Source organism: Symphodus melops, assembly GCF_947650265.1.
Source record: "Symphodus melops genome assembly, chromosome: 1".
Taxonomy (NCBI): Eukaryota; Metazoa; Chordata; class Actinopteri; order Labriformes; family Labridae; genus Symphodus; species Symphodus melops.
This window is the reverse complement of record NC_136691.1, coordinates 35351148-35378161: the sequence shown is the minus strand read 5'-3', so window position 1 is coordinate 35378161 and position 27014 is coordinate 35351148. Positions and strand designations below refer to the sequence as shown.

General features: G+C 39.3%; 1 protein-coding gene across 2 annotated transcripts in view; it reads left to right on the top strand.

The window, feature by feature from the left end:
• galnt9 (polypeptide N-acetylgalactosaminyltransferase 9) overlaps positions 1-19772 on the top strand; it is a 94787-nt gene extending 75015 nt beyond the window's left edge. The window contains exons 7-11 of one of the 2 annotated variants that reach the window (XM_079348002.1): positions 8675-8860; positions 10548-10685; positions 12534-12629; positions 18354-18521; positions 18675-19772. In XM_079348002.1, coding sequence (XP_079204128.1) covers positions 8675-8860; positions 10548-10685; positions 12534-12629; positions 18354-18521; positions 18675-18821 — 735 coding nt within the window. In that variant the 3' untranslated portion in view covers positions 18822-19772. The remainder of the gene's footprint in view (positions 1-8674; positions 8861-10547; positions 10686-12533; positions 12630-18353; positions 18522-18674) is intronic. The other variant, XM_079348003.1, reaches the window with a different exon arrangement.
• The last annotated feature ends 7242 nt before the right edge of the window (positions 19773-27014 follow it).

The following is a 27014-nucleotide window of genomic DNA, read 5'->3' as shown; positions in this document are numbered from 1 at the left end:
GGTCTAATTGTGGGCATTTGTGTACATGTCTACTTGTACGTGTCCATACTTTTGTGCTCCTCATTTGCAGGTTTTAGACAGGAAGTTGACTACGCTGATATATAGCTGTGGCTTCTACATTCATTTTCATTTGGAAAGCACAAACACTGTCATAGTATTCTGTTACAAGATTATTGCAGGTCTGCATTGTAACTTTCAATCAACCAGCCATCAGTTGCCACACTGACTGCTCAGCTCCAGTCCACCTTCAGTCTATGCAGGGCTCTGACAAGGCTGGCAAAGACCTTATTTCCCATGGTAGTGTTGGTCATTCACACAAGCTCCACAAACTATACTTGCAATGACAGTTAAAGATACATCCATAGGCTACTGCAAATAAATATGCCTATTTGGACGACTTCAACTACATGAGCATTTTCATCAACAGCATCGGAGAGGGCAATAAATGACTTCACTTCCTCCTTCAGCTGTCTGTTTGAATCTCTCTCATCTCTTTTGAAATGCCCTGCATTCAGCATCAACCTTTCTCTTTGTGGACAGCATGTTTGCTGAGCTAAGGCAATGCAGCAGCAAGTTTGTGCAGCAACTTTATTTTATTTCAAATGTTACTTCATGCATCTTATGATAAATGTATCGCATCAAAGGAATACCTTACTTTGCTAGTTACAAACTAAACATAACTGAATTTTTTTTTTTAAATATAAATGACTTTTTTTTTTTTATTAATCATAATCTTCTATAAAAAATCTTCAAACATATCCCCTCATTCTCCCCAAAACATTTAGTGGGCCCCATGACACATGCTGGAGGGCCAATCTGACCAGCGGGCCACAGGCACAATATCTCTGATTTAAACAACTATCAATCATACATTAGGCAAAACACCAATTCCCTTTAGTGTTGATTTAAAAGCAACATTTAAACGCCAGTTTAAGCATTTGGCCTCTCTATAGCTCACACATAGGTTGGGAACTTGTTAGCTACAGTTAACAGCCAATGCTAGTATTTGGCCACCTCTTGATAACATTACCATATGCTGAAGTAGCTGATTGCTAACGTTCAGTGTTATGCCAATATATACAGTACAGTACACATGCACAAACAGGATCCTATGGACATGCACGAATGGGGAGATGTCAGAGTGATGGAATTTTCTTCATCTTACTATGAAGAAAGTTCTACACAATGGGGTGCCCTGAAAGAACACGAAGATGTATCTATCAAGGTGAAAGTGTCACAGTATAAAAATAAAAAGACACATCAAAACACAGTTTTGTATATTTCTGTTGCAGTATGCAGCAGATTGCTGTGTATATAGCTTTTAAAAAGATCAATGCGCCCTCTGAATAAGTTGTTCCTTCAGCTACATTGAAATGCTCTTTGTTATGTTCAGAATTTTACCCCAGCACATCTTCACATCTATTGTGATGTATTTCTTGCAGCAGTGTTTGACTCATGTACAAAGAAAAGCTGGGGGGAAATGGGGAAGAACTCTATTTGACCTCGCTACTGCTGCTCTGATCTGTTCAAACCTGAGACGTCTATACATTGCTGCTGGATAATTTCCCACCATGTCTGTCAAATACGTCAGCTATCTGGCAAGATAGCATGATGTAAAATCTGTATTACCTCAGCAGCCTTACAAATTCTCTTTCTAGGGTTCTTACTTCCCTGCTTTGTTCTTCTTCGTCGCACTTTTTTTTCTTTTTTTTTTTTCTTCTGAGTAAGAAACAGGTTGATTTATACTATCATCCTCACAGTGTGAGTAAAGGGTTCACCTGTGGTGATGAAATCAGGGGCTATTCCCATGTGCTCTATATTGAGTAAACTCCCAAGAAAGGTTTGTTTGCTTGTGGGAAGCTCAAACAGCATGTAATAACTGTGCTCTTTTCATACCTGTCACTGATGTCTCAGTTTGTCTCTCTGTCTCGGAGGAGGTCTCCTGAGGGTACATTGCCACTCCTGAAATTTGGCTAACTGCAGATGTCAGCCACCTGAATTGTAACCTACGATTGCCCGTGTTCCTGGTCAGAGGCGGGAAGTTCAGACCAACTTTTTGAGCTGTGTTTTAAAACGCTGCTTGAAGCTTTTGTGTTTCAGTATCTCACTTTTTTGTTGTCACTTTCTAAGGTTGACTTTTGAAGAATTATCTTGTTTTTGAGAGCAGGAAAAAGCTAACTTATAAAATACATACACCTTTTTTTATAGCTTCAAAGTGGTAGTTACAGAAGTGACTGAAATGGTAATGGGGATGAGATATATTCCATTTCGATCTGCATTTGTGCACACTTACTTCAAACCACACCCCTATAAATCTATGTCCCATTAGGCCTATAAAGTGAAAAAAAAGCCTTCTTACAGGCTTTGACATGGTTTGCGCATGCTTTTTTTTTGTTCATTTTACTTTTTATAAGCATCAACACATCTTTGAACCCCAACCTATCACTTTCCGAGTACAGTAAGCCACAAACCTTAAGTCAGTTTCTGAATGAGGTCAATAATGTAACGGGTAACATCAATGTTTCCAAATAACTTTTGTTTCATTTTGGTGTTGGTCTTTTGGTCTTGAATTTGATCTGGTCACACGTTTAATTTTCATAAATATCATTGTCTTTCTGTTTTGTCATGTAAATGTCGTAGTCCTGTCCCTCCAAAGCCTGTCTGAACGTGTGGCAGCGATCAGCATCTGTGTGCTACATTTTCCCAGTTTATTGATTGTAATGTGTAATGGCTCTGATGGAAATCTGTTTCCTGCTGTTAATAGCTCATGGCTGATGTTTTCTGTAGCCCTGGGACCTTATCACGCAAATGGTCCGGCTACAATTAACTAACTGCGTGTACAGAGACAATTAAATTAAATTAGCAAATACATTACCACTACATCAAAGTGTGCTGTGTTAAGTGCTTCCTCTTAATAATGCAGACTGCCATTTTATGAAGGATCAGGGCCAAATGGACTTCACAGGAATGCAGACCTGAGTGTGTGTTGCTGGGCACAATCTTCTTTGGGATTAGATTTTATTTAGATTAAATTGGAATAAATAAAGGCACATTACATAACTGCAGAAACCCCCCACCAGCTTTATTTACCCTATAAAGTATAATTTTTAATGTCACAAACATGTACCTAATGTTTTATTTAAGTACCTGTTATTTTAGCCTTGTGTTTTCTTGAGCACCAGTACACCAAGACAAATTCCTTCTATATGTAAATGTACTTAAAAACTGATTCTGATGACGTCTGTTCATTCATGGACATAGATCCCCGGGTAAGGGAGTATTAATAAAAGATGCTTGCATGATTAATGGTATATGTAAAAGCTATCAAAAGCAGTTATGATTATATGATATGAAGATTAAATGATAAATGGATTAAATGGTCAAAAAAAAGAATCAACAATTGCATAACTATTTCTGATCTTTCAACAACATGGTGTGTTACAGCCAATCCTTAATGTTCAAAGATCAAACTGCAGAGTTTATAAAGCCTCCTGAGGCACATTGGGATTTTTGATTGTGTCCGGTACAACTAGGTTGTTACTTGAAGGCAGGGTTGGTGATTTTTGAAAACTAGCACATCCTCTCTGTGCTCCATCTTCAGCCACCCCCTTCCCCCTGAAATTTGTGCCCCTCACCATTGGTCTTGAGATGGATTTCAGCTCATGCTCATGTGGAATTGTGCATGCATGGGGTAGAGAACGAGCAGGAAGACAGGGAGGCATGATTGGTTCGTAAAACTCGAGTTCAGACAATGATAGAAGTTTTTACAAGTTAATAATGGATTTTCTTAGTTTCTTTTTCAGAGCATATGAATTATTAATTTCTGTCCGGACCTGAAGATTATTTCAACAAAGTCTTAAAAAGTGTATCTGAAGAACATAATGTTCTTCAGATACACTTTTTAAGACTTTGGTATACCAACCCTGCATTAACTATTCTGCTGTCCAGACCCCCTCACCCCCCTCTCATCAAATCAGGCAACCTTTCACGCATCTAAGTTCAAATCTGCACTGATGATTGTCAAAGGCAGATTTGATTTCCTGCAGATATCTTGTACCAAGTTGTTTGAAAGAAATGTGTTTTGCCAGCCTCTCCTTCCTCTCTGCTTGTTATGTAACTTTTGGTTTTTGATAAGCTTTTCATTTGACCAGACAGTCTCTGAAGTCACAGAATAGAGGTTACATTGGAACAAGATGTTCTCTAACGTCTCTCTACTTTGCTACACTCCACACATGTACGGAGAAACTATAAAAAAAACTGTGGAGAATTTGATGCAATCATATAAGTTGTGTAAGAGGAGCCGGCATGACGTCTATAGGAATGAACTATGAACAAATATTTTTCATTTTATCCCACTGTAGGGTCTTACGAGAGTTGCATGCCTGCTCGTAGAGGTGCAGGTCAGATAAAATTCAGAACATCTGCCCAAAAGCTCACAGAAAAATGCCTGAGGACTGAGGTCGAGTCGATTTTAGACTGCTGCATTATAAAAAACACACCTGCCGTACTCATGTCAAGACCCCTGTATGGGCTCAGTGAGATTCTGATGCAAAGAATGTACAACATCATTTCATGGAAAAACTTCAAGTAGTCAAGTAGTTGCCTGAACGTCCGGATCATAACGCCTTCAAATGTGATTATTTTGGTGGCAATGCCAAAGTTGAGGTCTGTGGTGCACTAAGGCTGAGCTCAGTGACTTTAAAAATGGACTTTATATATCTACTTCGTAAAATGTAATCTTCAAGTCTTTATTTATATTTAGAGTCAAATTGGAATCAAACTTAAATCAATTTGACTCTTTTTTTTTTTTTTTTTTTACTTTAACTGAATCATCTTTGCTCGTGGAAAACATATTAGTTGAGATGAAATAAACACAAAATGTTGAGTTATCTCAAAAGTACAGTACAGATAAGTTCTACTGAATTTTAATCTACCATGACTTTTAGTCACGTTTTACCGTGAAATTCTTGTGACACATCGAGGCACCACTACATCTGAAACTCTTGCTGCTTAATGACATCCAGTAAGTTGCTGTATACATGTGAGATTTCTAAAGAAACCTTTCTGTTCATCTACTTCTTCTGAGTTTAGAATAAAAAGTGTTTGGTCAAAGTCACGCATGCTTACACATTTTACAAACACACAATCACCACGATCCCTAATTCTACGAAGCGATACTGGCACAAGAAGTAAAGCACATAAGATTCAACTCATACAGTTGGCTTATACGCTGACTCTGAGACGCTGCACTGGTCCCAGAGGTGAACAACAAAGCTTAGCATGTGATGCCGCTGCAGCTAAATGCATTCAGTTTATTTTTTTACAGCAACAACAGATACCACCACAGCCATTATATAATAACATTTTGCCTCGCTGATATTACATTTAAGGGGTTTCTTGGTGTTACAGTTATATCACACGATGCTGTGAACTAGTGTTAAGAGAAATGATGCATCTTGGGATGATTGCAGCCTCACAGGGATATTATCAGCTCTCTGGGTGTAAAGTGGTAACGATGTGCAGTTAACTCCTGCCAAATAAAAGCATTTTAAAGACAACACTAAATTCAACACTTCTTCCTCCCGCTGTTGAGCCATCGCATGAATATACATGAGAAAATAATCATTACTTATTACAAAAACTATGTTTTTTCCTCAAAACAAACGACACATGAATCCTGTAGTTTCATAAGCCTAGTTAGGTCGGAGGTGTCTGACCTTCTGAAAATGGAGGCTGGGAAACTATTGATCTTCAATTTGGCTTTAGTGCAGGGCAAATTGCTTACTGCAATTACATATAAACACATTTTCAATTATCCATGAGTGCTACACAAGCACTTAACACATACGGTCTCTCAAACTCATCCATACACAAGGAACCAAAGAAAGGCAGCATTACGCAGAGCTTACTGTGGTACAAAAGGTGATGGGTGGAATCTGCAAGGACTCAAGACACACCAACACACCAACCATGAAGGCTACTGTGGAAAAGCATTGTCATGGGCAGCAGCAATGCAGGCAAAGCCTACTCTAAAGCGGTAATGGATTTCTTAGGCCCGGGTCACTGTGGCTCATCAGCAGTGAAGATGAAGGGTCAGTGAGTCAATAGAGGTGTTTAAACTCGGGTCAGCACCAGAGAACTACTCTGTCACCGATACAGCCAGGGCAATTAAGTGTTTTCACATAAGAGAGAATCAAACAGGAAATGATGCTTTATCAGCATTCAGTTAAACACAGGCTTTACAAAAGTATGACTGAAACGTGTACTTTATTTTAATGAAGAGATACATAGGTCAAGAGTTTCTGATTCAAACATCCTGCCTGCCTGCCTTGATGCAGCTAGCAGGGATTTGAATTAGCTTTTGTTGTAATAAAAAAATATATATATCCATGTCTGTTTTGATAAATACAGAGAGATGTTGGTGTTGAATTGACTATGCCTTCACTTTGATAAAACTTAAAGGTAGAGTTCGTAGCATTTTAATGTTGCGGCTTGTAAACACAACATTCACACTGTGGGTGGGCTTCCTCCTTGGTTAATCACCGCCAGAAGTGACGCTCACTACAGCACATAGTATGTATAAAAACTGCTTGTTCCTACACTGCAAGCTACACCGCATACTACGTGTCCGAGGGTAAAGCCAACACAAGGTTGGAATGAGCTTACCGCTATACATCAACGTCCGACATGTTTGCCAGTTTGAATCTCGTCCAATCGCTGACTTGAATCCAAGTTACTAACGATGACCCCCCCCTTTAACACTGTGCTGTTAGAAGTGCTCACCAGGGTGCAATATGACTATTCATCCATCCAGCATTCATCCATACACTTCTCGGTCCTCAAAAATCATTGTTCACTTGTATTTTTATTTTTCTATCTTTGCCCTTTTTGTGAAGATCTGCAGTAAATCTTTGGATGAAGAGTTCTGTTTTCCCTGTTGGTCTTTTAATGAGATAGGTCAAAAATAACAAAACCATTCTACATATTCTTCAACCATCTGGATTAAAAAGGTAAACTCCCGTGTGAACTTCAACTAGTTCCTGGTTTGGCAGAACTTAAAAAACAACTTGAATAAATCCTGCTATTCAAAAAGGTCTGGATGAATTTGATTTACAAAGACGTTTATGTACAACAAGTCAAAGAAAGTACAACACTTTAAAACGATTGAACAAAGTATCTTAGATGATGTGTTTGTCTCATTGTTAATCTGCACAGGAGGAGGAAGATAAAGTGGCTCAAACCTGAGGTTGTTATTTTTCAGAGTCACTGCTCCGACATGACAAAGAAGCTTTGCTTATTTTACCGGCTCTAAATAAACATTGTCCCCGTTGCACTGGACTTAATTTATTTTTAAAAAAAGACTGTTGTAGCCGTTTTTCTCCTTTCACACCATGCAGGGGGTGTCGTTCTGGGTTCACAGAGAAGTTAATGGATCAGAGCATCTGTTACACATTGTGGCGATCATCATTAGGAGACTGTGGGTGGTGGTGGAGGCTCAGCAGTTTGTATGGCTGAAAGGACATTACCATATGCTATGGCTTTGTGTTGACGTTGTAACTCCTGGGCCTCTTTCCCACACAGCATGGCAGAGATTGTACATTGTCATACAGAAAGACGCCACTTCAGAAAGACTTCCGGATTCTTCTTCTTTTTTTTTTTTTTACATGTGTCTCAACATCTCTGAGTCTATAATCTATCAATACTCTCTGCTTTGATTGATGCTCTTCCGTTGACATGTGTTCACTGCCTAGCTTTATATCAAACTCTCCACACCACTCTAATGGTATAAAGGATCTCTGGTTGTCATATGCAACTCTCTGAGGTGGTTTATTTTTTGTTTAGATGAGCTCTTAATAAGGGACAGGCAGTTTTCATGGAAGCGATGAAAGCTGGCTACTTTATCGAACTGTGTCTTGAACAAATCGTACAGGCAGATAGATGCTAGTATTCGGCTGTTGGGGGAGAGTTTGGAACATTTTCGTCCGGACTCTTTCTCCATTCTTTCTCAAGAAGTCAGATGCTGCAAGATACACAAGCAGTAAAGCAATCAGAGTCCCACGACACATGAACCATTAAAGCATCCTTCACAGTTCACAGAGCAGCTCTGGGGTAAACACTGACCTTCTGGGCTCTATACGTGTTTTGGGTTTGCAGTTTCCCTTTGCAACGAAGTCCAAACACACCGACTTAGTTTACATCAACTTGTAGTTCGGCTTCAAAGAGTGGTCAGACCTTTTGCTTGTTTACAACTTTAATTGTATAACAGCCCAGTGTTCTCAGCACTTACTTTCCTCAAAACGTCAAACAATTAAAACCAAGTTGCAATAAACCAAAATCAATGTTTATGCTTCCTGCTGGTCATGACTTAGAGCGTGACTGATGTTAAGGAAACATCCTTTGATTTTCACTCATACTTATTCAGCCAATCTGGCATCAAAATCCACCTGAGAACGTTCCTTATGAGAGTAAAGCTTTGTATTCTAGACAACATACTGTGAAGATGTTGCTTTTGTTTCTCGCGAAAGGGCTAACCAGGAAGATGCGACGTGATGCGTAAGGTCTTTCAAGCATAGAGAAAACGCTGTCTTTCCATTATCATTTAGAAAGAGCTCTGTGAAGACTTGTAAATCCATGTATGATTGAAACATGGACTCTCTTTCCTTCTGCTGTCTAGGTCTGGCAGTGTGGAGGGAGTATGGAAGTCCTGCCGTGTGCCAGAGTGGCCCACATCGAGCGAACCAAGAAGCCCTACAACAATGACATAGATTACTACGCTAAGCGCAATGCCCTGCGGGCGGCTGAGGTGTGGATGGATGAATACAAATCCCACGTCTACATGGCCTGGAACATTCCCATGAATGTAAGTTTTTCACTGTCTTGGAACACTTTCCCTCCCTGAATCCCTCAGCTCCCCAATGCCCCCTCTCTTTCCCCTCTTACTTGTTCATTCAGACATGCAGCTCGGGTCTCCTGAGACACAAGTCAATAGAAATTCAAAATTCAGATTTCATCCCAGTTGACCTTCACACTGGCAGCAGAGCAAAGGCAGAGCGAAGAAGCAGAGGAGTCTGACTGCAAACAGACAAGAGAGGAGCTCCATATCTAATCAGTCTGTTTTCATACACATCACTTTAGCTTAATTGCTTTCAGGGGTCTTTCAAGATGGGCTCCAAAATAATAAACAGCTCCTTTCATTAATAAAGAGTTTAATATTCAATCCTAATTGCCTCTTCAGCCATGCAGAATGAAATGATTGTCAGGGAAGGACGTCAGCAAAGACCTTTGAATGCTGCCCAACACTCATACACATACATGTGCAAACACACACACACACACACACACACACACACACACACACACACACAGTCACTAGTGGTAAGAACAAAATAATGACTGCATGTGTAGCCGTCACACACAGGTCTGATTTGCCACTGATGCCTGCATGGCTTCTATAAATCTGGCACACACTACCATTACATGAAAACTCAGTAAGAATAGGTAGGCAGTGCCAACAGGGGAAATGTAACACTTACACAGCATGGAGGGGATGGTGCGGGGGGGAAGAGGGGGGCAACTTTGACAAACTAGCCAATCAGACCCCATCACCACTCCAGTGTAATTACAAACACAGCGGTATGGGCACATTATTACCCCAGCTGTACTGTGGCGCAGAGTTCTTTGTGTACAGTACAAACACCTAACACTGTCGTTAAGCCCCCCCCCCAAAAAAATATACCACCCATCTAAACCACAGATTATTTTCCTGAGGCTTCCAACTAAGAGAACAATTACTTTAGTGGGGGAGCTTTAGGACTCACAACATGGCAAAACAGAGTCCAAATGCTAAACAGCATCGCAGTGTTATTAACTGCATTTGTTTTTGTCACTTTATGGTGCAAAGAAATCCACATTTACGAGTACAATTTATTATTAACAGATGTTTGAATTCAGTTCAGCAGCTGGCTGTTGACTGGCTGTTGACAACAGTGAGGGGAAAATGATAAGAAAAATATGGCCATGAAATACTGTCTGCTTGAATTATAATGTTGCATCTGTGTGGTTATGCACTTTGCATCATCTTCTTATGCAAGAGGACAAGTATTCTATTCTTACACAGGATCTCTCTGTATTTGCATTTTTTTGCACATTTAAGCTGTGTCGTCTATATGCACATACTGATATAGTATGTGCGTGTGTCTCAGGATCAGACCTCAGTACCAGACAGTGCAGCTATTAGTTATCCCCTAATCAATCTGGGAAGCCACCTTCATACTGCAGACAGAGCCGTGAGGGCTCATAATTAAGCAGCTGATTAGAATTTGCTCAGCACAGATCATGTCTAATGAAAGAACAATGAAGGTCCCACATGACAGGAGCGTCTTTCCATCTCTTCACTAAATGCTTGATGCGCCCTCACTCCACCTCAACACTGTTGTGTCTCTGATTTCTCCAGCACCCGTACTCTCACATGGTTGTTAAGTAAAGTGCCCGCTGGCTAAAAGGGTTTTTTTTTTTAACTTTCTTTGTTTTGAACTAAATGTTGCCAGAACCCAGGGGTAGATTTTGGGGATGTCTCCGAGCGTTTGGCCTTAAGGAAGAGGCTGCAGTGTCGGAGTTTTCGCTGGTACCTTGAACATGTCTACCCAGAGATGCGGATCTACAACAACACCATCACATACGGGGAGGTGAGGAATGCTCTTGCTAACCAGATTAGTGCATGATTTCTGCGTGCAAATTTTTCTGTCAACAACCAATTTCTATTCTGGAGCCACGGTGAAGACAATGCATACACAGAGGCAGCTACTTTGTATTCCACATGTGATACAGAAAGTGATGAGAAGAAATGAACTTGTTAGCAGTAAATTCATTTGTACTAATGTCTAAAACTAGTATCTGCATTTGTGTATTCTAAATTCTTTCCAAGTACTTTAGTAACACAAACTGATATTAAACCTAAAATCTAAATATGACTTTTCTGCATCCTTCTCAGGTAAAGGTACATTTTCCCCACAGCAAAGCAGCTTCACCACACAGGATTAGATGTAATTTCCTCAGAATGAGTTGTAATTAAACACTTATTAGTTTTCCATTCTGACTTGATTGTTCTGGGCTTGGCAGTGAGCTGAGCACAGTGGGGGAAGAAAACAGGATTATGACAGGTTGAAGAAAGGAACACATTCCCAACTCAGGCAAAATTTGGAGCTCTGCAGAGACTTGCCATTTTTTCGTCATTTCAATTTTAACAACAGAAAACAGAAGAAAATCAATATGCTCTTTAAATGCAATATCAGAATACATCAAAATTAAACTCTGGATTCATCAGAGCTGTGAGAATTTACTCCGCCCTTTGTCTCACCGGCTGCCTGTTTTGGCTCTTGCACCCAGCTAATGGATTCCTTGGAGCAGCAGCTGCTTAAGTGGCACTATTTCAGATCTGTCGACAAGCCTTGTGTTGCCACAGAGCTGCCGCAGGAGAAGTGAGTCTCATCTGTCACCGAGTATCAGCGACGTGCTAGGCCAGGCTGACCAGACCAGCCGAGTGGAACCTTCCCTGACAAAAGCACATGATAGATATGTCACAACCTGGAAATGAAGCTGTACACATTCAAATCACACAGAACTGAAGCTCGTGCTCAATGCACACCACCGTCTAGAGGTCTGGAGGCAGAGGAGACAGAAAAGGGATCAGACCTAGCATGATGAAATAATACTGCTTTGTGAACAAGTTACTGGACAGAAAGCAATGAAACACGCGGACACAAATTGATATGTTTTTAGATGCAGGGTTTGACTGATAAAAGCTTTACAAGGTATATTTTTTGGTTTGATGCAAACCGTTTTCAGTATTTTAAGCTACCATCCATGATGTTTAAATCTCAAGATTTCTTTTAAGCAATGTCCTGTAAGGGAGTGACACAATAAACCACCAACTCCTCTTCTAAATATTCTCTGAGCTTGGTATCTCAGTATCTGCACTCTGCTGGTCTAGAGTATCTTTGAATTAAGAAGTGTCCAAACTGCATGGCCTATCCACGGGGGTGCCTCAAGGGTCAGTGCTTGGTCCCCTTCTGTCAATGTTCACCACCTCACTTGGTGCAGTAATCCACTCCCATGGCCTCTCATACCATTACTAAGCACATGATGCCCAGCTCTGTCATTAATGAAATATGTCATTACCCCACCAGGAACCTGTTTGGGTTAGGGTTAGTGCTGAGGATATGACCTCTCCAGTAAAGAGCTTGGCTGAAGCCTCTTTTGTAGGACCATGGAATAAATTCTCCCTTGAAGGCTGAGGAGTGTCATGCTCAGATAGTTGGAGCCAATCCTTCTGGTTCCCTTTCACAAAAGAGATCTGCAACTTCACACATACTTTCCAAACCCTCAAGTAACATTAGGACGACTGTCAACAAATAGCCCAAAATAGCAGCAGGTGGATCTCATTTGAACATGCCAAGGAACATTCAGTCCAACATCTACGATATTCTGTTGATGTAGAATGTGAATTGCCATTTACCTTGTGTTTTTGTTTTCAGGTGAGGAACAGCAAAGCCAGTGGCTACTGCCTGGATCAGGGCTCTGAGGACGATGACAAAGCCATCCTGTACCCCTGCCATGGCATGTCCTCCCAGGTCAGACTAAACTCTAACTATGTATGTGTTAATGATCCCAGCTTTGTAGCCAATGTCCTCTGGCAACCAATCAATTATCATTTTGGTTAATCAGTCAGTCAGTTCATTGACAAGGCCCCATAATTACAGTAAATTGACACAGAATGACCGTAATCTAAAGACACTACGTGACATCCAAACAAGCAGTGAGTAGGCTGTTATTCTTCTTTCCTCTCGTCCTTGACTAAAACAGTTTCATACACAAGGCTGTCCCGTCCCATGTAAACATGATGTACTGTAAACACCAGGCACAGGCACAGAAAGTTTTGCTTCAATGGGAAAGTTGTATTGTTAAAAGTCCTACTGCAATACATTTAGTGCAGTTATTTGCACACTGCAAATTCAACTGATTTATATCAAAATAACCGGCAGAGTGTGGAATATGAGGACGACCTTGCAATGTGAGCCAGGTTTCAAAAGAAGAAATTTTACTCCCCTCAGTCCAATTTATCTGAATATATTTATAGATAATATTTAAATTAGATTCAAAAGAAAGTTTTTATTACCAGTAGCTCAGAGGTCCCACCTTTTGAAATCTTAATGTCTGTGTAAATGTTCTAAAAACCTATATACCTTTAATAAGGATGAATACTCAGTGCAGCCGGGGATGGCTTTCACTTCTTTTAAAAAACATTTTGTGATATTACATAATAGAATTTTTGTTTTTACATCACTGAGTGCCATTACAAGGCGGCCTTCCTTCTCTAGTTTAATTAAATTAGCAACATTTCAATCAGTCAAAAAACAAACACCAGTCAAATACGGATAATTACAGCAGTGATCACTAATGCTCATTCATGCTAATGAGTATATTTTCCATTTTCATACAATTTTACTTGTTTTACAACCTACTTACATTATTGTCCATCGGCTTCTTCAATTATAAAGAATTCAGAGTTTCAGTTTTTAGATACAAATATGTGCTTTTGTATTTGAAAAAAAAAAACCTTAATAATGGAAATCTTAAGATCAGAAGAGAACTTATTTTCATATCTTTCCCCATACCAAAAGTATTATCCATAGAAGTCAATGAAAATACAAGAAGTCCTAGAATCAAGAATAGAACAGAATACAGACTCCTCCAACTGCTCAGTTTGAGCTGCTTCGGTGGAAAGCCTGGAAAACCAGGACACTGTCAGGTGAGAGTGCATTCAGTTTTATGTGGTCAGTTTCCTTGGAGAAAAACTGAAATATTTTAATAATAACAAAATGTGCTCGAATAACAATTTACTTGATTTACTCGAGAACAAATGGCTCTGTGGGTGGAAGGGATGCTGTCCTGTTTTGTGCATCGTGTCTTTTCTTTTCATGCTGTGAAACAAAGCATGCAAATGCTATTCATGCATCACTCCTTGTATATCCTACCTCTCAGTCATAATGGCTTCTCTTGCTGGTGAGTGGCACATTCATTATTTGTCACATTAAAAAGGCCGCCAGCTCGACACTCTTTACTTTTTTCCTTCTCCACTGTGAGCGCTCAGTGGGGTCCAGAAATGTAAAGCTTCACTGACTCTTTAATCCTGATCGTGAGGGAACAACCACATTTGTATCATTTGAACTACAAAACCATATTTGTGATTTTTGCATTATGAATTTACCATTCCTTCTTTTACTCATGGAAAAATATATTGGCCAGAATAAATCTGTGTTTTTCCTCTGAAAAATGAATCTTTTCCCTGCCGGCTCTACCTGGGGAAACCTAGATTTTAGCCGATAGTGTAATGAAGCGAAAAGCACCGTGGAGGATCTCTAAAGCCTGCATCATTGCTCAAACTCACATAGACACAGGAGTCTGTTTGAGTAAATGTTGCATCTCTTTCCTTCAATGTTATATTGATGAGTAAAGAATCAATAAAACCTTTAATGCAGACATTGCCATGATAGGGTGAAGATGCTGCTTTTATTGTCCCACAAAAACAGTTAAAACTGTGAATAACTTCAAGGTTTCATATTTGCAAAGATAGATAATATCAGATCAATTTCACAAACCACTTTTCAGGATATCTCAATTCATTAAAGGAAGATATTTAACCATAAAACAAATCATAAACAACATACCCACCTGGGAAATGAGCAAATAACGTTTTTTTTGTTTTTGTTTTTTTTCTGATCATACTTTAAGCAAATCCTTACTGATGTTTTGGGAAGGGTTTAGTTTGATCTTGGAATTATACATTTTGCAACAGATGAAATATTAATTTAATGTCATTGATATTGTACGCACATTTCTTTTCTCACTTTATAGAGTTGTCTTAAAATCTGGTTGTGCCGTTTCCATAATCCATTGCGTAACCTGATTGGTGTTTTCAGGAATATGATGAATTTCATCATCATGGTTTTGTAACGGATCGAAAAACTTTGTACCATTTACTCATTCCAGAAACAGCTCCATTTAGTCAATCATCAATTCACTTTGTGTGACATGATTTTATGTAATTATTTATCATAACAAGCTCATGGCTTTGTTTAATAAAGTAAACACAGTGGACAATAGTGTATCATTCTATTACACTCTAGTGGTATAATAAAATCCACCCTATTAATTTACACATTAATGCACACTACAGCGTTATCAGTGCGAAGTATACTGAGTGCAAGATTCGCTCTAGCGTCTGTTTTTTTTTTTTTTTTGCTGTGCTTCCAGTGCTTTTAGTTGAAATTCTTTAACTGGAACAAATTCCTCTCTTGTCGATATCACTTCTCCCTCATTTGCCATATAGCAAGTAAAAGCAAGAATTAAGCATACAGAGCAATCTCAAACAGAGTAAAACATGGCTACCAAGAAGGCAGAAGTGTGTTAGACAGTCTAAGAACAACAAGTAAACTGGTGAAAATCTCTCTGATCTTCAGGTTGTGGGCGCTGTGAATGCAAAAAGATGAGTTAGGCCCTAATTCCAGCTTTAGACATTAATATAGTGTTCAATCTAAGTGTTTGATCAGAAAAAGTATCATTGCCGCAAATTTGCGTACTCTTGATGTTGACGAAATTAAGTGTTGATTCTTAAATCTTCTTAGTGCAAGTATTTTTGTTTTACCTTACCTTTTAATTGCTGCTTTCTCAAAATAACTAGAATAAGAAAATATAGGATGCACTTTGTTTTCTCAAAGGGAAATTTGGATTGCACTGCAGTTACAAGAGAATTAAATAAATTACAGAAACAGAGATCATATAAAACACACAGTATAACAAACATGCATTCTCTGCACTCCATATGCCTCTAAGTGGCCTCTCAAGTCTCCTTCTTGGTGCTTTCTTGTGATCTTTTGTTAGATTATAGTCCCATAAGGAAAGGGTGCTGACGGTACCCACAGAGCTCAGACATTACGATCTTAAAAGGTTTCCCATAATCTGCAGCATAAATTAACTCCGCTTCCTGGTAGAGCAAAGTACAGAGAGGGACATGACAATTAGACACAATATAAAAACGCTCAATCTCACAATAACATTGTTACTACATTGCACCATTATTGAGCCATTTATGAAACTTGTGATTAGCTTGACCTCTAAACCATGTCTGCAAAACTTTGACGACGCCAGGAAAGCAATGGCGCGTCTCATGTTGCTTCATGAGGCACAGGTTAATTGGCTTGGCAGATTCATTTCCGTTCGTTAATTATTTGTTATGGTCCCATTTTAGATATATTAGTGTATAAAGGGCTGCCAGTCTGAGCTGTAAACAGGTATTACAGGAGATTATGTAGAGGCTTTCTTGTGCCCAGTCATAGTTTACCCCATGGATAAATCTGCTTAGTGAATTATAACCCTGAAAAGACTCAAAACAACAACACAAACATTTCTAATTGGTATCAGGCTTCTTGTAAAAACAACCTTTAGGCAGCCACCTTGAGAAGATGGAGAAGATGGAGAATTTAGGAGCATGATTTGTCTTGAATAAAGTTAGAAATATACACTATGTAGCGTCTGACAATCTTAAAAAATTATTGTCCTTCTGAACTTCCCAACTAGCTGAACCTTACCTGACCCGACAGATGATGCCTCATTATTTTTCCATTTGTTCTGAGTGTCTCTTTAGAGCGGAACATTGTATTAAAAATCACCTGCTTTCCCTCTTAACAAGGAGAAACACTCACAGAACCTCCTGCTTACTCAATCATGCTCAAAAATCCTCCATCAGTATGGAGAGTTGTGTCCATGCTTTCAAAACAGACACTGCATAATCTTAGAAATTAAACAAAATCATCTTAAATTGTAATCAATCTTCACACGTTTCTTTTTTCTTTTCTTTTTTTACAGTTTACTTGCATTTAGTACTTGCATTATTTAATGCTGTCTATAAGTTTCATGTATTTCAAATCATCCATGCCATCTGTTATTATAGATTTTCTGACCATTTAAAAAGAGAATTATACTTCCCCAGAGAATTTATAAAAATGTTTTTAAAGATCAGACAAAAAGGCCAATTTTTGCATCAATACATTTGTCTCCAACGCTGTGTGTGTGTGTGTGTGTGTGTGTGTGTGTGTGTGTGTGTGTGTGTGTGTGTGTGTGTGTGTGTGTGTGTGTGTGTGTGTGTGTGTGTGTGTGTGTGTGTGTGTGTGTGTGTGTGTGTGTGTGTGTGTGTGTGTGTGTGTGTGTGTGTGTGTGTGTGTGTGTGTGTGTGTGATTCAGGACAGTCATGAATGTGATGTATCCACCCCTCAAGCAAAGCTGTCATACTAAACACCCCCTACCTTTGGCATCTCATTTTTCAGAGAGGTTCTCTCCCATAAATAATAAAAGCTATCTCCACTGTATCCTTGCGTAATAGATACTTATCTGACAGAGCCTTTCATGTGTGGGATTAAACAGTGAGGGATCAAGTTTTGGTTTGGGGGAATGTTGTAGCGTTAATGAGCGGTTCACTGTGCTTTCTGTGCAAATTGAACATATCCTAAATACATGACAATGATAAGAAAAAACAGCCTTATATCAGTGTGTATGGCCCACTAATAGTCAAAAAAATGTTCTTTAAGCTTTTTATTTTTCTGCTAGAAACGCTTTTTATTTTTCTGCTAGAACACTGTAGCACAAAAGCTAACCTTGGGTAAAGCTGACGAATCTTACTGCTCATTTATTAAAAAAAATACAGATGTTGATGAAATTAAAAAATATAAAATCAATATATTCATTTACACAAATCCAACTAACAGTGACTTAATTTATTCACATTAGATTTAAAAAAAAACCTGAGCTAAACATGTAAAAAAAAAAAAAAAAAAGACCCAAATACAGCAGCTGTCATCGTCCTTTTGTCACATATAGGGGTCGTTGTTCTACTATTAAATCTGTTTCCTTTAAAAGTATGATATCTTAAAAAAAACTACTACTTACTACTATTACTTTGAATGTGAACACTTGTGTTGTGTATTATTAAAACATCAGACCGTCATTTTTACGGTATTAACAAAAAAGACTGAAGAAATGACAGAAAGCTTTGAGAACACATTAGATGTACTGTATGTCACCCTTGAGTTCCTTAAGGTGCTTCCTGTCTTTGTAGGGACTCAAAACAGGATCTCTAAAAAACAACGTTCAGTTTTCCCTTTAAAGCACTTTTACAGCTTGTTCTCTCGCTGGGTTAAAGTGCTCTTGTGCTTGATTATTTGATACTTTTATTGCTGCCAGTTACTTATGGTATATCAATTAGCATAACACATTTTGAATTGTGTGTCTCTGTTTTGCAGCTTGCCCGCTATTCTACTGAGGGGCTCCTCCAGCTAGGACCCCTGGGGTCGACCACTTTCCTGCCAGACACTAAATGTCTGGTTGATGATGGCAGAGGAAGAACTCCCAGACTGAAAAAATGTGAATCTGTCTCAAGAAATTCCCAGAGGCTTTGGGACTTCACACAGGTAAAAAGAAAACAAGATCTGATCTGTTTCTGATCTACATTCAATGAAGGAAAAAAAAAGAAATTCTAACAAGAATCTTTTGATGTTGCACCCATTTGTTTTCTTGTCAGGTTATTTTGCACATTTGCTCATGATGTTGTGTTTCTGTTTCAGAATGGTCCAATCATCAGCAGGGACACGGGTCGATGCTTGGAGGTAGAAATGTCCAAAGATGCCAACTTTGGCCTTCGCCTGGTGGTCCAGAGATGCTCAGGTCAGAAGTGGATGATACGAAACTGGATTAAGCATCCAAGGCACTGAAGCCAGGGAACAACCCCTGAGACGTTTTGGGCAGAGATTCAAGTCTCAGTTGGTTCTCAAACTGTGGACCGTTCAGAGAGGAGCGTGGAGCGGCGGTGCGAGTGTGTGGTATTTCACAGCACAGACTGAGGCTCTGATCTCCCCCTCAGGCCACAGAGCCTTCTAACTCTGAGTCTTAAAGAGGAATATGATCAATTCATGCGTTCAACTGAGCTGTGTTCACTGAGACTTTAAGGCAAGCTGCTCTGTATGAAATGGCCATCATTTCTGACGTTCAGCTACATGTATAAAACAGAGAGAGAAGAAAACTGAAGGCAGCACCTGAAGGCAGTCCAAGATCCTTGTAATTCTTTTGTTTCTACTGTAAAACTGTCATATCTGTGAAGATGACGGAGAGTGTGTGCGAGAGAGAGAGAGAGAGAGTGTTTGCTTTTCTTTCTCCAAGTGATCCTGAGCAAATGAAAAGTTATCATTGCTGTCAATTGCAACATCAGAATGATTCTTTTGGGCTGTGATTTGTTGAACTGCTTTGGACATACTGTGCAGCCCAGGATAGGCTTGTAATAAACATCAGAGAGGGCTGCCCCTCTTGTGACAGGGAGGCATTTCACCTGCGCTCACACAAACCTACAGTTCTTTGTTTCTTTGGACTGTATTGCTCACTGTGGACACGAGCAATCATGTGCCTTTTTATCACATTTTTCTGCTTAATCTGACCAGGGAATGTCAGTCCCAGAAGCATGTACAAAATTATTTGAGAATTATTAATATATAAAACAATGTATAAATCAGTCTAATAGTAATATATTGTAAAAAGTGAAAAATTGATATCCGTCCACTGATAACCATTAGGATAATAAAATCATTTTTATGATGGGCCACCTCTTCGCCTCTCTCTTTTTCAAGTGTTTATTATCTCTGATGTGATTATAAAGAATTCATTGTCAACTTTTGCTCCCTGAGTGTACTTGGCTGTGTTGCTTAAAAGCTCCTTTTGCACTGTTGTATACTCGTTTGATAACAGCAGCAGTACAATAGCCTGTCTTTTGTTTGGCTTGCACATACAACCACCTCATTCCTCCTTCAGGTTCCTGGCCCTGGGTGCAGTGACTGTTCCAACCCGCCCACTAAGAGGTCTGCAGAATGAACCTGAAATCTCTCCACCTCTTCGAACTAGAATCAGACTTCTTTACTTTGCTCAGTTTTTCTTATGTCAAGCCAAAAGTATGTCAGTTTAGGAAGAAAGGCAAGTTTCTTTTGACACCTTCCTTTTTTTTTTTTTACTTCAATATGAAAGTTGTTTGAAAGACGCCCACAGCCTTCTCTTTTTATGTAACGTACTACTTTTACTGACAGCCATTATTTTAAGTTTAATGACAACATTGGCAACTTCTGCACTCTCCCAGCCTCACAATCTCTGAATTTAGATTCAGTGTTTGGAGAATGTTGTGTTTCAAGCTAACAGGTGACATATAAACTATTCGTAGGAGTACATTAAGTATGAAACAACAACAACATGTTTTTTTCTAAATGTTGAGCCAACAAGCTTACTAACCTCAGTAATATAACCAAATGCCATTTCTTGGCCCTGACACATCAAGCAGACAGCAAAGAACTAGTGGTGACGAAGGCCGTCTGTGGCTGATACGAGAAGACCATTTTCCCACCGCTGTTTGTTGCACACCACTTGCATTACTGGTAGCCTACTAATTGAGAATCATTTCTGATAAAATGTTTAAATGTGCACTGGCGTTGTCAGCCCTTGGTCTTTTGGTGAAAAACGACAAGAAGAGATGGAGGCGACAAATAAGGAGAAACTGCACTATAGCTGTCGATAAATGAAACCTAAGAAAAGCCAGTCAGAGAGATGACTCTTACCGACTTTGATTTCCCTTCAAAACACACATCATCCAGCAGAATATCAGCTCAGAAAGTGCTGTCTAACCTGACAGCATTGAACACATTTCCTGCTTTCACACATGGCATCCTTGTATGTCCAATCTATTTTCCCTCCACTATCCTAAAATTCGGATATACAGAGCTTTTTAGGATACAATAGGAAATGAAAAAAGTCCTTCCTTTTCTGGTAATTCATGCTTTTCAACCTGCATGTTCCAAAGGCTCCTTTTAATTTGGCTTCCAGCTGGTTTACTCTGAGAGATTGCCTGCGCTTGCTACCATGTCATGCTCCCTTGCCTCTAATCATTTCGCGTATGCAATGAATCATCTATGTGTCCTCTAAAGCAAGAACGCTTCACCCCCTACAAGGTAATATCTTACTCGAGTCTCTGACTAGGTTTACAAACACACACCACCAGAGCAATGACTCATAACCCCAATGTCAAGAACAAACCTGAACCAGGAAATTATTATGCTACCAATATGGGTTTCCTTGATATTTACCTTCCTGAAGGAGGAGTGCAGATGGCTGAGATCATGCTGTGTAAGTCAAAGCTTCTGTAAATCATGATAAGAAAACAGAGTTTAAAAATGGCTCTTTCTGCAGTGAAGATGCTTTTCAAGACTTTCAAGGTGTGGCAGAACTCGTTTTGATGACCAATAACAAGAACTGAACCAAGTAAAATAAAATTGGCCCTATAGCATGTTTGGCTCAAACTGATCCCTCACAAACAGTCACACTCAACAACTGACTCCACAGATGTGAGTATGGAGTAAAAATAGCTTTACTCAGTAAGTTCATTTTGTGTGTATCTCTCTATATGTGTTTGTTTGTCGAGTTTCTTTACAACCATTTAGCTCCAGACTTGTTGAGTGTGTTGCTGTTGACCCAATAAAGTGCAGTGCTGATTATGAAGTTTAGATGAGCTCACGTTGTTGCTAAAACATTTTAAGTAGCTTTGCTCTGGCTCAATATCATGGAATCAAAACCTCACAAAAACAAGAGACGAGCAGAAGTGTAGAACGAGACTCAACAATGGCAATGTTACATCAGTCGCCCAGTGGACTGGACAAGACACACTCAACATTGCAGCATATGTTTACTGTTTCCTTTTGCTAAATAAATCTTGAGTACTAAACACACTCCCTATTTCCATTCCACCATTACACGTAGCCTTACTGTCATTTGCATGAAATCACTCATAGCCAATGTTGTGCAACTTAGTTAACCAGTCAGTTAACGTTACTCTGTAGGCTACTAGGCATGCCATGTCTTCTTGTGTAATCAAGACTTGCTTAGTTGTTTCTTAATGTTAACCAGTTGACTGCGTTGAGCCACGTTCTCACCAATCACATTTAACATGAGCATGTTCTGAAAGGTCACTGCACTAGCAATGTAAAGCTTTATATCATCTCTTATATCATCCCATCAACTCACTGCATAGTTAACCCATCGTGACAGCAAATAAGATTCACTCAAGAAGGATGAATTCCTTGTTTTTATGTTTACACACAAGAAACAAATGCTTTTCAATGTGAGAGTTTATACAAGGACAGGAATTCAAAAACCACCATCAAGTCATGTGTGACTGAGCCAGTTAACATGTTTTGAGAGTGGAGACTAGCTGTTGGAGAATAAATCGACTGTGTAGTGTTCTGAGTTGGTCATTAACTTTTAGATTGTTATGATTGGGCGGCTGTGGCTCAGTGGGTAGAGTCATCGTCTTTCAACTGCTCCTGTGGCCGAACGCTTGGTGCGCAATTGCCCCACGGGGACAAATAGACAAATAGAGTTTAAAAAATATATATATATATATATATATTATATTGTTGAGTCTTAGCACTCTCTTTTAAGGGAGACCTGTCCAAGACAGTCAGCAGCAAAAACACAACGTTACAGACAGAGAGAAAAAAATTTATTGAAGACTAAATTTTGCATTAAAAATGAACCATCTATGAGTCAAATCAGGAGTCAGTAGTTCAAGCAGTTGTGCCAAAAACATCAGAATCCTATATTGCTCCAATGTCTTTCATTTAAGGTTGAAAAAACATTTAAGCGCTCCAGCTCCTTCAGTTGTAAGTCTTCCTGCAACTGATTCAGGTTGAGGATACCTAAAAGTTAAACTGCAATTTATGGTTCATTCCAATGAATACTGTGCATCTCTTGACAGGACAATTAGATACAGTATATGGAGTTCCTGAAACCTTTTGTGCATGGTAGATTCTCATCAGCTTAAGCGTTGAACATCAATGTCAAAAATAAGAATCTTACTATATTTTTGTTTCTATTTATTTTGTTTGATGTGTTTTTCATCATAAGTAGAAGTGCTGAAGTAAAATAAACTCAGCCTTTGTGGATTTATATTCAGCACTTCATGTGTTTGCAGAGCCTAGAGGCTGGGATCGTCTTGGATACACGACAGTCCCAATAAGTCTCTAAATCCATGCCTCCGTTCTGTGTATAGAAGCAAAGCATGAGTGGCAGTTTCATACCCAAAGAGCGCATTTGGGGTGAGTTATCATTTGAAGTTAGGGTTATAGATTAAGGCTTAAAGGTTTGTGCGTATCACATGTATAATGTCGCTGTGCACGTGTGTGTAAGAGCGGCACGCATTAGCAGCAGACAATAGTCCCTGAGCATGGCACAGCAGGTGAAGGGAAAGGTTAGTTTGCATCACTGGTGTCATTTTCCCTCAGATTGGATGACACAGTGACAGTGAATGATGGGTTGGTGGGGTGGGTGGGGGTGGTGAGATGTGTGTGACAGGGAGCTAGAGGCAGGTTGGAAAGACAAGGACACCACATCTGTCTCACAAACAGGGGACCTTCATTCATTCTCATTGTGATACTGTTTTGACGCCTGGGCTGCAGCCAAGAGGAAGAGGTGACTTCATTATTCAGACAGCTGCGGGCCGAGCTCGGGGGTTGGAGTAAGGGGAGTGCAGGGGTTTGTGGCTTTGCTTTCAACAGTGTCTGATTGAAGTGTTGCAAAAGGCAGCATTTCCATTGTAAAGCCAAACTGATGCTAATACCCAGGACCCAGAGGAATGGATCCTGTTTGTACATATATTCATGTGCGGTGAGGGAGAGAGGAGAGAAAACCCAGGTTTATTTATCTGCAGGAGAACTGACGGTAATTACTGTTGTGTTTGGAGAGCGCAGAGATCTGGACAAAGAGCAAGAAAATAACTTTTTAAAAAGTTCCCAAAAGTTTTAATGAGCAACACTGGAATAAAAACCAACAGATGTGTTTATGATATAAGACATAAAAGCAAATATCTCATTTAAATAATTACTTTTATACATGGAAAATACAGACTATCTGTGGAGGTACAGCTGTATTTATTACAACAAAGGGAGGGAAAAAAATCAACCCTCATATTCTAGCTAATGGAATCAAAATTACTTTTTGGCTCCAACTCAAATCCATCAACAGGAATTATTCAGAAAAAAGCTCACACATTTGCTAGTGATCTGGATAACTTCCAGACTTTATTGGGGCTGTGAGGAGGTCATTTCTGCATGGATTAATGTCATAATGTTTATGAGTCTTTCTCTAATGATCAGATCAAATCATTATTTTTCTTTAGAGTTTGTCACCTCTTTAATAGTATCTCAGGCGACAAATGTTCACTCCAATTCTAACAGGAAACATTTCCCCATGTCATATTCGGGTCTCTTTTATAGTGTACCATAAACAGATCAGATCCAAAATGGGAATACAAAAGGACACTCAAATAAAGTATAACATTGATTTATGAAAATGACATCCAATGTAGCTGAGCCTGCTCTGCAGAATGCAGAGTTAAAAGAGAGCTTGGTATTAAAGTCATGTGACACCATGATCTCAGATCTAATCCACATGCGTACTTGTGTCCTTGGGCATAAAACTGTCTGCCCACTTGTGTCCTCATCTGAAATGATGCCGCTGCTGTACATACAAAATAAGGAAAACCTTTGACACTAGAAATATGTTATATAAATTCTGACATAAAAGTAAGACCATGAAAAATGCAACAATACAATACAACACTAGACTACATGATATGGCACATGTCTGGACGATATACATCATCATTTGCCTTGGACTCAAGTGCTGCACATATGTAGTTGCCTCCACATAATTATTTATAAATAAATAAACAATAAAACACACAAATGAACAATTAAAGAGAGAAGTACATCTGTATAAAATGAATATTAAATACAAACAACTTTTCATTCTAATCATATTGCAAGAAAACAACACACACACACACCATCATTTTTGACCCACTTATGCATCTATGGGTTAATATAGTAAAGTTTTGTAGCTTTTTAACCAGCATCATTGGATTTCTCTGACAATTTTCATCTCTGAAAATGTGGGTTCAGCAGTTTAAATCAACATTCCAGCTTATTCAGAACCTGAGATATTACAAATTAAAGTTTTGTGGCGGCCATCTTTTAAAATTCAATATGGCCTCCACATCAACATCTGGACAAATGCCAACATTGATTTTTTTTGACTCCTTATACCATAACCTTCCCAAAAATGTATAGTTAAGCAAATCCCCAAAAAATCTGCACAAAATTATAAAGTGAACCTGACTAAAAAAAAACACGCAGAAGTAGTACTACAAGACATTATCATTTTTTAATCCCTGAGACATTTTAGTTTATTTATTTATTTTGGACACATGCTTCTCACACACGTGCAACCACGACCTCCATCCATTAATGGATCGATGTGAGAGTGTGGATGCTGCCCACAGGAGGTGCACCAGAGCTGGTGTGTGCCTTGCTCAAGGGCACCCCGGCAGTGCTTGAAAAGTATTCTGGCTTCTCAAGCACTGCCGAGGTCTGGTCCAACTACCGGACCAACTTCCATATTTTGGTCCACATCAGGACTTGAACTGGCGTCCCAAGTCCCCATACGTACTAAGCTGCTGCCTTTATATATGTGCTGTGTGTAGTCCAACAGAATGATAGCATCATCTAAAGAACAGAGAACAACAAACTGGTGAATAGAAAACTTAATGCCGCTGTTTAATTACGTGCATGCAGATTGTAGTCGATGCATGCAGACACTCTATGCTCCGTGCAGCAGTCACTAAATGTCACACTCCCTCCTATTTGCTCGAGGTGAAATATCCAGAGAATGCGCTGTTGCGTTCTCACATCAGCCCCTTTGGACTTTCTAGGGAAAAAAAGATAAGGCTTCTGGCAGGAGAAACTCTGAGTAAAATCTAAATGTGTGTTGGGTTCACACATACAGCCCCTCTGGATAATCTCCAGAGTTTTTCAGAAGATTTCCATATGTATGAAAAGGCTTTAAGTTACCATGGTGATATATCCAGTTAAGAAGTGAACCGCCTTCGTAGGATTGAAAACCCATGGTTAACGCTAAGTTACCTTGCTCACCCCAAATCCATTTCAAGCAAAACTGAAGCCCCTCTGTGTGTTTTTTGCTCTGTTATCATTTTTATCTATTTTTTGGTAAACACACAAAATCACCAGACAAGTGGATTCCAACTGTTTTGTTAGCAAGCACCACAGGTCAAGGAAAAGTGGACAGGAAAGGACTTAAGAGGTGATTTTTGGACTTTTGGACGAACATAACCTTAACCTCTCCAAGACCTCCATTTTGCCCATCAGCAAGCCAATTTCCTCTTGGAACACTCCACCACTTCCTGGTCAAGGATCCCCTCCAGGTTCTCCTGTATTATTCCCAGCAGCTTAAATGAAACATGTTTCTGGGACTGCGCCTTCTTGCTTGCTTTTGTGTTGTAGTCTGCATCTGGGTCCATCCAACACTACTGTACAGTGCGATGGTAAACTGAGACTTTATAGACTGCGTAATAAGAGAGGTGAGGCTGAAAGCACAGGCGAAGACAATCAGGGCAATCAAAAAATGGAGCCTAGCAGACAAAGGGAGGAAGTAAAACAAGAAACACTGGGTAGAAGACGTACAAAAATCAAACAGGAAACAGTCAATCACACAGAGAACTTAAGAATCTAATAGTAACAGGAAACAATAAAGACTATACTTTGTTAAACAGAAACAAGAGTATACTAATGAGAAAATAAAACAGGAAGCACTAGAAAGTGATGCTGGAGATCCGCACAGGGATCATATCAAACTTGAGGGACGAATACAAAATAAAACAGGGAATGAATTTTTAACACTGAAATTTAAAAAAACCCAAAACACACAGACAAACATATTATCCCGACACCTTTATTAAATTGTTTTAACATCATTGCTCTCGGAAAAGAGCAAACGTTTTCTAAAAACTTTATTATTTAACATAT